General features: G+C 37.4%; 2 protein-coding genes across 3 annotated transcripts; one reads left to right on the forward strand and one right to left on the reverse strand.

The window, feature by feature from the left end:
- Positions 1–1,859: 1,859 nt before the first annotated feature.
- Positions 1,860–5,412, reverse strand: morgue (modifier of rpr and grim, ubiquitously expressed). The gene is made up of 5 exons (XM_043422706.1): positions 5,034–5,412; positions 4,178–4,303; positions 2,898–3,964; positions 2,402–2,573; positions 1,860–2,271 (listed from the first exon to the last, which is right to left on the reverse strand). Exons 1-5 carry the CDS (start codon positions 5,172–5,174, stop codon positions 2,155–2,157), a joined length of 1,623 nt encoding a protein of 540 aa, XP_043278641.1. The 5' UTR covers positions 5,175–5,412; the 3' UTR covers positions 1,860–2,154.
- Positions 5,413–5,698: 286 nt separating this feature from the next.
- On the forward strand, positions 5,699–10,898 carry Pp2A-29B (Protein phosphatase PP2A regulatory subunit A). 2 transcript variants are annotated; one of them, XM_043422705.1, is made up of 10 exons: positions 5,699–6,112; positions 6,840–7,031; positions 7,397–7,616; positions 7,739–7,899; positions 8,012–8,167; positions 8,397–8,668; positions 8,886–9,080; positions 9,188–9,431; positions 9,733–9,976; positions 10,325–10,898. In XM_043422705.1, the coding sequence occupies exons 1-10, from the start codon at positions 6,029–6,031 to the stop codon at positions 10,327–10,329; spliced, it is 1,773 nt and encodes a 590-aa protein (XP_043278640.1). In that variant the 5' UTR covers positions 5,699–6,028; the 3' UTR covers positions 10,330–10,898. The 2 variants fall into 2 exon arrangements, with proteins under 2 accessions (XP_043278640.1, XP_043278639.1); XM_043422704.1 differs by having other exon boundaries at positions 5,702–6,112; positions 10,320–10,898.
- Positions 10,899–12,042: the final 1,144 nt, after the last annotated feature.

Here is a 12,042-nt window from a genome sequence, read left to right on the forward strand (position 1 = left end):
CACACACACACACACACACACACACGCACACGCGCACGCACACGCACACGCACACGCACACGCACACGCACACGCACACGCGCGCGCGCGCGCACACACACACACACACGCACACACATCAAAGGTATTCTAAACCCGCCCAGCAATACCACACAAGCATCAAAAATGCTCTGAATACACCTACCGATTTCGCATAAACATCGCATATGTGTATCCGGAACAACTTTTGATGTGTGTGCGAAATCGTCGTATTGGTTCAGAAAACTTTCGATGTGTGGGTGTGGTTTCGCTGGGCGGGTTTAGAGCAACTTTGGTGTGTGTGTGTGTGTGTGTGTGTGTGTGTGTGTGTGTGTGTGTGTGTGTGTGTGTGTGTGTGTGTGTGTGTGTGTGTGTGTGTGTGTGTGTGTGTGTGCGTGTGTGTGTGTGTGTGTGCGCGCGCGCGTGTGTGTGTGTGTGTGCGTGTGTGCGTGTGTGTGTGTCCACCTGTCCTAATGTGAACTCCTAAATAGCCTGATATACGCCAAATCCCCGCATTTTTCCAACAACTTCAAAACTCCATAACTCATGGTTTTTATGGAAAATGTTAGCCTCCCCCGACGAAATATCACTTACTATAGTCCAATCGATAACTTCGAGAAGAAGAAAAAAAAATTCCATTGATTTTCGGAAAAGTAATCAAACTACATAATTACCAAAATTTCATATTTTTAGCATCATTTTTAACGGAGATATCACTGAATGTGTCTTGACTTCCATAAGATTACATGTTATTTGGCCCAAATTGTTATTGATTTTTCTCAGCAACGACGCTCCTAAACTGTCTGAAAATTTAACTGATTTTTTTTTACACTTCACTTTATAAGATGCAATCGGTTTAAAAGCGGTGACATCATTTTCATTCTAATGCCTCAACTTCCTTAAAGAAAGGATACGTTGAAATTTTATGCGGTAGAAATGTTTTCTGGTAGAGGAGGTACGTGGTAGACATTTCTAAAATTAATTATATTCATACATTTATCGATGGAAATGTTCTGTTAGAAAGTGAATCTGGTAGAGTTGTTGTATAGTAGGGTTGTGCATCGAACTAAATTTATTTTTCTACCAAACGGTAAAAACTCGTTTCTGGTAGAGATGTAAGTGTGCCAAAAAAATGTTTGCTCCCGCTGTGACAAATGACGCGCGTGCAGTTTTGACAGTGCACAAATTATGGACTTTCAGCTTTGAAATCAGTGCCGGCAATACGTACTTGTGATCGAGATGTAAAGAAAAATTCTTTATGCTTTTGATCGACGGCTCTTAATTTTTTTTCTCAATCGTTTTCATAAGAATCATTTAAAGTAAAAAATCTTAGTTCTTCGAGTTAATATTTGGCGACAAAACTTTGTCAGTGTGTTGATAACGTTGATAACAAAAGGTATAGGTAAAGCAGTAGAGCGCCGTACGATGTTGGGGTCTGCCGGGGTCGAAGGACTTGGGTAGTGGCAATTTCAGCTGCAAGCTCGTAAGGCGCCGGAGTTGAACCATAAGCGCGAACACGCCTCGATTCTGTGAATCGTCAGGAACGCGTGTAATTAAGAAGACGGTATGCGGCTATAAGACGAAGTGTGGAATGACGTACGAATACGTTTTGCGCCGTTAGCTGTGGTAATGGGTTACATGAATAGTGCCGGGGTCGATGGTAACGGCGTCACTGATTGGTTTCGTCGTCTGTGCAATCTCGATGAATTTCTCCGCACCCCTCTCCCTTTCTCTTCTCCCTCCTCCCCGTTGTACGTGATTGTGTTGATCCACAACTTTTCCCCTCGTTTCGGTAGCGCGTATTGCATTGACCTCTTTACTCGTAATCGTGCGTCAGAGAATTCAAGATTGATTCCGTTTATTCTTCACTCTCGGCGACAATTCACTTCTTTGCTTCTTCATTAGATCACAATTCACTCTGACAATATTGCCGGAGCTACATATTCACCCTGTCGCTTCATTATTACATCTTTTTTTTCACGTCCATTTTCATTTATATCTCTGAATGACATAACCAGTTCGTAGAATCTCGGTCCAAGTGGGCTTGATACGTCAATTTGACGTTCGATCGATCATGGTGGAGTTAAATGTTTCTTGCTTGAGCTCTATCTGCGCATTAAAAAATATTGGTCTACGCTACGTCGGTGTCACCACATCGTGCATCGCATATTTCCACGTCCAGGCTCTCGCCACCTCCTCAAATCGTTCCCGATCGTTCATGTACATTTCACCGAGTTCAGGCTCCATGCATACCTGCAATCAAGAGCTTAGCTGAGTATCGAACCTCCTTGCAACTGAAGAACGTCGTATTCGAGCTCAACCCTCGTTCAACGTTGGATAAAACTCAGAAATGTATGTTTGAAAAAATCAAATCGTCACTCACTTGACAGTAAGGATCCGTCAGCAAACTCTGGACGCTTATCAATACCTTTGATATTGTTAGAGCCAGAGACCAGTTGTGATGAATTGAGTCAATGCCTACGTCCCCGTGCCTTGAAACATTCGGGTGAAGTATCTTTGTCAAAAATTTCACCACTGGAGGACACATGGGGTAGCTGAAAAACAGAATTTACATGGGCCTTGATCATAGTGAAATTACTTGGGTAGCTAGCGGAATTATTTTTTTTTCCCTACTGGTGACTTTCTTCCGTATTTTTGAAATTTAATAATTTATATATTTTCTCTTAATAATGAAAAAGCATTATTAATAGAATATTCTATTATAAATTCGATCTTGAACTTCGTAGTTGCGTTAAAGTGACAAAAACAAATGATCGAAGCCGGAAAAGTGGCCAAGCAAGAAGGAAACTTTAAGGACAAACTAAGCAAAGTTCATTTTTTTTTCACCATTGCATCGTGAGTTTTGCGACAAATCGTACCTATAAGGTACTTGTAAATACAAGTAAAAGAGGCCGCCTTCATAAGGGCTTCCGATGGGCCCAGTAATGGTGGCTTGCCAATGGCAGCACATTTGGTCGAGCGGTGTAGCTTCGATTCCTTCAGGAGGATCGATCCGCAAGCTTTTAAGTTCACTTCTGAGTCGATTTCGTCGCCACGAGTTTTCCTCCATCCTGGAAGGTTCAGCCCTCAAGCACATCAGACTGAAGCACATTCTGCATGGTGCGGAAGATGCCAGACGATCGTAAACTTTGAACCAATTGTCAACATTGCCAATAGGTCTGTAGAGAGGCCAATGAATCTTGACATGTTGTTGCCATTGTTGGGAAGGTACATGAGTTAGTAACAGGCCGTACCACCGCCGGCAGACATTTGCAGCTGACCAGAGACTAACGTCGTCGAGATAGGAAAAAACGGCGAGTAACACTTCCGGCGGAAGTCTTTCAACGAGTCCTGGTTCGTTAATCGGCTCGTGTTCGTTGTGCTTGTGATTGGTCAGCATTTCAACGCGTTCAGCCAAATTTTGAGGCCTGGAAGATTCTCCAACTTCCCCGTAAGCTCGATAAATCCACGGCAATTGAGGATCGTTACTACGGGACACGTGATCAGGTAAATTTTCGTCCGGCGTTACGACGTCGTCCAAATTGGGCAAATTTTCATCTGTCTCGTCGTTCGGATCTGGCGACGTTTGGAGCCGCGTATTCACCAGCGGCTCGGCGATTCGAAGATTCGCCAATGAAATCGACTGACTCGAATTTGAACCGCTCGAATTGTTGCTCTGCGACGTCGGACAACTGGTTGAAGCCCATGAATAAATCTTGGCGTTGTTGCCAATAGCATTCTGACTCTGTCCTTGTGTAACATTGCTCGCTGGTAAAGGAAGATTATTCGGTATATTTTTATACTCGTTCGCTATTCTCGGCGGACTCGGAATAACAGGAATTACATTTTGAGGATTTGAACTCCGTGATTGTTGGCTTACTCGCCTCTCCGCGTTGTAATACAAGTCTGTTGGCTCATCATTTCCTGAATCTTCATCATCTGTTTTCTAAAGCAAAACAATAGAGGTTCGTAATTATTTTTAGTTGAAAACAAATAATGATTTGATAAATTAATTCTTCACAAATTCATATTTTGCAAGCTAAATTAAGACTCAATATCCAGCCTATGTATAACAAGTCAACTGGTAAATTGAAATATTTCTCGCATTGGAAAACTTTAGTTTATCAAAATAATCGCCTGATGAAAAAAAAATACTTACTTCACTGAATATTGGAGCTTGACGTAAGCCAATGTCATCCGGAAACAAAAATGCATGGCATGTTGCACAGACGGGCTCTTCAAAACAAGGCCCATAGTAGCCATTACAGATATAGCAAGTCAATGTCTGAAAATAATACAAAATCTTGCATCAATCTTCTTCCAAGATCTTTATATTCGTTAACATCAAGACTTTCGACTTACAAATGAGTAATAACAATGCCATTCTACTCAATTTTTGATATTTTATTAATTTTGTTCATTTGCTGCATTCATTTTAAAATGAGATTCCATATTTGATGAATAATCACAATTTGGTCTGGTAATAGAATCAACGTATTTACCAAGTTCAATTTAGCTATTGAGAATGCTGCATAAACATGTAAATTCAATAATAATTTCATCAAAAAAATCATTCGAACAAAATTTTGTCATCTATTCCAACACAACCACCATAAGAAATGCAAAACACTTATGAACCTTATACATAAATGAAGCAAAAGTAAACGCATCTTAAGCAAACTCCACTCCTTAAGCATTCTCTTCCATTTGAAGGATTGTGAGTGAATTCATAATTTCTTGTACTACTCTATAACATTTTGAAATTGAAATGAATTATTTTACAAAAATAATAAAATTTTGATTCAAAAACAGTCGAAAATGACAAATTTCGAATTTTTTAGAATCCTTGTCAATTTTTTTTTAATATTCACATGAGTTTAGATGAAAATTTTCATTTTCTTATGATTATTCATAAAGAAAATATTATTGTCATCAATGATATTTTTCACTAATTTATTTTGCTGTTAAACTCATCAATAACTTACGGCAAGTTAGCTATAACGAAATTGACTTACGGCGAATTGAAATTCAGGACAAGAAGTAAACTCAATGTTATCGGAGAAAGCTTCATCGAGACTCAAATTCAAGTGACACTCGATATTATCATTACTTTTTTCACGATTGTTCGATTTGTCACCGTGTTTATCACCGGCCATATTGACTGTACAGTACGTCCTGTTTGTTTTCAATTTTTTATGTTTTTCAGTGCTTGTTAATTGGAGCTTTCCATGAAGTGGTACACAGTTTTTCAAAGTGTTTTTGACAGGGATGTAAGAACGAATGAATTATCAGTTGTCACAGTCGCTATCAGTAGTTGCGTAGGAAAATTATGTTATTGTGATTGTGTCTATGTGTCTTCGATCTTATAGCTTCTAGGAGAAGAGAAAGCAAAGAAGGGATCTTGCCAACAACACAACACTCATTTCCCTTAGTTACGTATAACTCGATAGGTGACACTACTCGTCCGGGTCTAGGCCTTTGGATCCTCCCCTACATAATAACGAATATTTGATATTTTAAAATTTTTCGTATAATATGTAACGTTTAAATAATTTAATCGTTGTCATGTGAGAAATAAACATGAGCAAAAAATATTTTTTATTATTTGTCGGAAATAAAATAGTACTACTCGGTTTTTAAAAACACGTGACTTCCTCTCTATGTTGAAGTTCCGGATTCATGCTCAACATCTCTGCTGCTGCTCCAGCTCTCGCCTTTATACAATTCTGTTATCCGTTTGGTCCGAATTGTTTCGTGGGCCGATGCGTTAAAAATTCGTTTTTTTCATGCTGTGTGATTCATCCGCAGCGGAATAAGATTTTGTATTTCGTAAATCGAGCGTTCTTTTTGGGTATTGTTCATCGACTAAGCCCGAGTCAATAACGAATACGAGAAGCCGCGAGGAACGAAAGTTACGTTTTTTTTTCGGATTCGCGAAACAGTGTCGAAGCATCGCAGTTTCGTAGTGCGTGTGTGTACCCTGTGCGTGTGAGTGAGAAGACAAATAAAAATGGCTGCCAGCGACTCAACGACTGACGACAGTCTTTATCCCATCGCTGTTTTGATCGACGAATTGAAGAACGAGGATGTACAGGTGTGATTATAGTCGAAGGAACATTGCGAATATTTTTTCTATCTTTTCCTCTTTGGCCTCTGGCATCCTCAACGTTCTATATTTTTTCTTTGCGGTCTTGTTCGTTGAGGTTACGCATGCTTTTACAAACACCTAATTGCGCGACCAATCCTGTCACATTCCGGAATTGTCATTTATTAATTTGACAATTTACCCTATTTTAATCTATTTCAAACATGAAATCTTTTCATAAACATTACCCTAGCGGATTGTACGACCAGGCATCGATCAAAAAAAGTACAAAAACGACCGAAATTGGTCGAAAACAACCGAAAAACGACCAACTTCGGTCGTTTTTGTACATTTTTTGACCGATGCCTGGTCGTACAATCCCTAGCGGATTGTGACCTTAGCGGGATCTTCAATCTTTTTTTACTATTGAATTTTAAAGTAGTTTTCCTGTCATTTCACCATTTGACAGCCATCTTATTTCATGAAGAACATTGAAATATTTTGTAATAAGTATGCTATGAATTTTTATATAGATGTTGTTAAAAGGGAATCTTCAAAAATGTTGATGTTCAGGCCATGTAATATATAGAAAATATTGAATTGCTCTTAATAATAGAATTTTTTTTGAGAATTCCGCATGATGCACAAAATACAATGGAAATACATGTAATATGAATGAAAATAATGAGATTGAAAAAATTTATTAAGTGGAAACTAATTTCATTTTTTCTCACAGTTACGTTTGAATTCAATCAAAAAGTTATCGACCATTGCTCTGGCGCTTGGTCCGGAACGTACTCGTTCAGAGTTGATGCCATTTTTGACTGAGACTATTTACGACGAAGATGAAGTACTTTTAGCACTTGCTGAGCAGCTTGGATCCTTCACACCCCTTGTCGGCGGACCTGAATATGTTCACTGTATTTTGGTAAGAAACTGACAATCTTAAACTTAACTCATCGCCAGTTACATAGTTTAGAAACATTATTAAATTATTACTATTTTAATTTCATAATTATTTATTTCAACTCATTGAATTAATAAATTCTAATGATTAAATTACATCAAAATAATATTGTACATTTTAGATAAAGTTATCATTGTTATTTTTTTAAACTTATTTTTATGATTAAACATCTTTTTTTATTTAATTCTTGATTGATTGTTGCCATATTTTTCACTGTTATTAATATTATTTGATGGATGGAATATAAGAAACTTTGTTGACCATGAACTACGAATTTTGTTATTTTTCTCAAAATTTCTTATGTAATCGACGTTGAATTATTTCAGCCACCATTGGAGGCCCTTGCAACCGTTGAGGAAACGGTCGTACGTGAAAAAGCGGTTGAATCATTGCGCAACATTGCAAGCCAGCACAGTCCTGCATATCTCGAGGATCATTTCGTACCACTTGTGCAACGTTTAGCCACTGGTGATTGGTTCACGAGCAGAACTTCTGGTTGCGGATTAATGAGCGCTTGTTATCCTCGTGTTGGTCCTGCTTTCAAAGGTTGCCTTTTTTGTCTCCGATTTATCAGATAATTATGATGAAAAAAAACTACAAAAAAAACAGATCATCTGCGTATTTTATAAACTTTTTGGTATTTTTTTTAATGGCTCTCTTCTGTACAGCTGAATTGAGAAAGAACTTCCGTGGCCTCTGTCAGGATGATACACCGATGGTGAGACGAGCAGCAGCTGCGAAACTCGGCGAATTTGCCACAGTCGTTGAAATCGAGTACTTGAAATCCGATCTCATACCGATGTTCGTCATTCTCGCTCAGGACGAACAGGTGAGTCGCTCGGTTTCATCGATTTTTTCCCCCTATGTTTTGAACGTATTTCCGATAATTTTGTACGGAATTGGTTTCATTTTATTTGATCAATCGCTTTTGATTCTAACAGGACTCAGTACGATTATTGGCAGTCGACGCTTGTGTCAGCATTGCTCCCCTTTTGCAACAGGAAGACGTCGAACAATTGGTTATGCCCACTCTTCGTCAATGCGCGTGCGATCAATCTTGGCGAGTCCGTTACATGGTTGCTGACAAGTTTACCAGCGTAAGTTTTTCTTCTGAAGGAAATATTGAAAGTCCACAGTTTTCAAATTCGTAGAAAATAAGGAACATTCTCCTACTTTTTTTTTTAAACGATATGATAAATCCCTGCATCAAAAATTCTGCAAAGATTATTGAAACTTCAAAGTTATTCGTGATATTGATGAAGTGGTGCAGCCCGTTAAAAAAGAAATCAGAATTCATCTTCTTTTTGAACATTTGTTGTTTCTCAGCTTCAAAAAGCAGTCGGACCAGAAATAACCAAAGCCGATCTGGTGCCGGCATTCCAAGCTCTTCTTAAAGATACCGAGGCCGAAGTTCGAGCAGCAGCGGCCGACAAAGTTCGCGATTTCTGTCAAAATTTGGACCCTTCCAATCAGGAAACCATCATCATGACAAATGTTTTGCCATATGTGAAAGATCTGGTCGCCGACCCTAATCAACATGTCAAATCCGCTCTCGCGAGCGTTATCATGGGTCTTAGTCCCATTCTTGGAAAACACAAGTAAGCATCATCATTTATGACCAATATGCCGTCAAACTGTCAATCTGTGAATAAAATCGTAGAATCTTGTCATTTACCATTTCGATTCAGTAATAAAAACTCGATTTTGAATGGCGAATTCACTGTTTTCCAGGTTTCAAAAAAATTTGAGAGAAACGATAATCAGAATGATTCTGCGAATAATTGAATTAAAAGTGTTTTTATTATTTTGTTCCAGTACTATCGAACATCTGTTGCCTCTATTTTTATCACAACTCAAGGACGAATGTCCGGAAGTTCGTCTCAATATAATAAGCAACTTAGACTGCGTAAATGAAGTTATTGGAATTCAACAACTTTCCCAATCTTTGTTGCCGGCTATCGTTGAATTGGCTGAAGATTCCAAATGGCGCGTTCGATTAGCCATTATCGAGTGAGACATTTTCCTTTATGCATTATTCTTCTTTACAATCTTTTTGTCCTCTTTCTTGCAGCAAATGCTTCATTCGATCAATTCTGTTTGTTTGAACGATTAATCAGGTACATGCCTCTCTTGGCCGGCCAACTAGGAGTCGAATTTTTCGACGAACAACTGAATTTTCTCTCGATGAACTGGTTGGCCGATCACGTATACGCGATACGGGAAGCTGCAACTCTAAATCTTAAAAAATTGGTCGAAAAATTCGGACCAGAGTGGGCACAAACAACTATTGTTCGTCGAGTTCTTGCTATGGCAAGGGACTCGAACTATCTTCACAGAATGACGTGTCTTTTCTGTATCAACGTAAGTTTGTTTTTCCATTCAACAAATAAGTTTTTTAAGCCATTTTCGTACAATATTCATAGATTTATTTCCTTGAGCCCTTATCTTTCAATTTAAAAAACTCTTCGGTGTAGAATTCGTAAAAAAAAAAAATAACAAAATACATCGTTCACAAGTTGATAAAATTATCATGCCAATGTTATTGAATTTTCTGCAGTTCTTAAACTTGAACATCAAGAAGAATGTAATCAAACATGCAAAATTATACTGTTGACAAAACTCACTTATATATTTTTTTACGATTGTTTCTTACACAAATAAGGTTTTGGCTGAAGTATGTGGACCAGAAATAACAACGAAAGTAATGCTTCCAACGGTGCTCGCTATGGCGAACGACAACGTCGCGAACGTAAGATTCAACGTTGCGAAAACGCTACAACGCATCGGACCTTATCTCGAGCCCAGCGCTGTACAAACTCAGGTCAAGCCTGTCCTCGAGAAACTCAATACAGATCCAGACGTTGATGTCAAATATTTTGCATCAGAGGCCATTGCTGGAATCGCAGGTAAATATTTATCAAGTTTTTCTGTTTCGTTTATACGTCGATTTTTTTCTTTTCAATATTTAAAGTCGATAGCATGAGTTCGTGGTTTTTTCCTACTCAATAAAATTGAAAAAATACACGATTTTTCTCAGAATTGCGATCGAGCCGCTGTACAATAAAGCGATAATATTACGTAATATTCGCTTCGACGTAAAATGGTCCCACCCTGGTCCCACGAAATTGTTCTCAAGCATGTGAAAAAGTAGAAAAAGTCATTGTGAAGAAAGCCATAAATGATTTTTGTTCAAATAAATAAATATGCGCATTTTTTTATAAAAATATTATCATCATTTTTCGTTTCCAGCGTAGGTTGAGCGAATTTCCACTGGAGTGCATTTATCAGAGATCGGAAATTGCGCAAGATTGGAAGACGCGTTTTGCCGCTAAGCCACAATTTCAAAACCTCGAAAACGGCGATTTGAAAAAAAAGAACAAAAAAATGCACACCCGCAGAACGATTTAACCAAAAAAAGAAGCGATTTTTTTTATTAGATCTTTCGTAATAATCTAGCGGGATTTTAAAGGTTGAAACCGTATTTAAAGAAACAGCTACAACAACAAAAATCTAAAGTTCCGCTGTTTTTTGTATAATTATAATATTTACTGAGTATCGAAATATTCGATTTAATTAAGAAAAACAAAAAAGAACAAGAAACACCCATGTATCTCTCGTACATACTTAAGTAATTGTTTAAAAGCATAAGAATTAATAAAAACAACGGAATGACTCGGTATCATTCCACTTTTTTCGCATTTCCCCCCCTCTTCGTTGCCCCCTACGCCCTTGACTTCGATAACGATCGAGGGTATTAAAATTTGAAAATGTACGTTTAAAACCAGTCACACATTTATTTTACCCCTAGAATAAATTAATACAAATGTATGACAATTTTCTTTCTTCACCCCTTTCAACAAAATATCATACTTATCGACTTCAGGGATTCCTGTAAGTTTTGAAATCACTTGGATTTACATTATAATATTGAGAAACCCATACAAAAATTCTTTTCTAAAATTTGTCTCTACAAGTTTAAATGTAGTTGACAAAAGTCCCCGCTCATTAGAACTTCAAGGAACTTCAATTGATTTTTTTAAAATTCAACTCCTTTTAACGGCAATAATATCGCCGTCACTCAAAAAAAAAAGTAGTCTGTGTACATTTGATTAGACCCACGTATCTTGAAGTATTTCTTATTATACGCTGAATCCGAATTCGGAGTCAGATTGGCCTCCAAAATCTCGAAGAAATAGTAAAAAACGGTGAATATTGCGCTCAGTCGCAATAAGAATGGGAGAAAAAGCTGGAGTCAGAGTAGCGACTCGGAGATAAGAACATTTTAAAAAGCGTGTTCTCACCTAGAGAATCTTTACAGGAGCCATCGCGTTTCCGAGCGTTTTCGAAAACTTTTAAAATTTGTTTCTTTAATAATAAAAAATGAAAATAGTTTAGAGGATATTTCAAAAATTCACGTATTTTTTATTTTTTTCCCTATTCGCTAGGTGTATAGTCATGGTGGGGATGGTCAAATCGACAGAACGCCGTTTTCAAGGTTGAGTAATCAGATACACATGACAGTTGCGATTATGTTTTTAATTTATAACATAAAATGAGTCGCTAGAACCCGAGTTGCTGTGTTGTAAACTGCGAAAAAATATCAAGAAAAAATTAGTGTAATTTTATAAATTTTCGACTGTTAAATGGAAAATAAATCGGAGAAATAGATAGCTGCAGTGCGAAGGCAAAAGGGGCAACAGTAAGTAATATCATAACCTCAATTGCAACAATAACAAAACTGAGAATAGCAGATTTTTGGAAATTCGTTAGTTTTGTATGGTTAATAAAATATTTAGTTAATAATTTTAAAAATTTCATGTTGAGATGCTTCAAATTTTTTATAATTGTGTAACGAAAACCGTATTTTTTTTTTTTTTAATTCATTGAAAATTAAAAATTATTTACTGTCTATTGCATCTTCTATTATATTAAGATTTTATGTTCATATTATATAAAAAAATATATTGATCAT

This window comes from Venturia canescens, chromosome 6, assembly GCF_019457755.1.
Source record: "Venturia canescens isolate UGA chromosome 6, ASM1945775v1, whole genome shotgun sequence".
NCBI lineage: Eukaryota > Metazoa > Arthropoda > Insecta > Hymenoptera > Ichneumonidae > Venturia > Venturia canescens.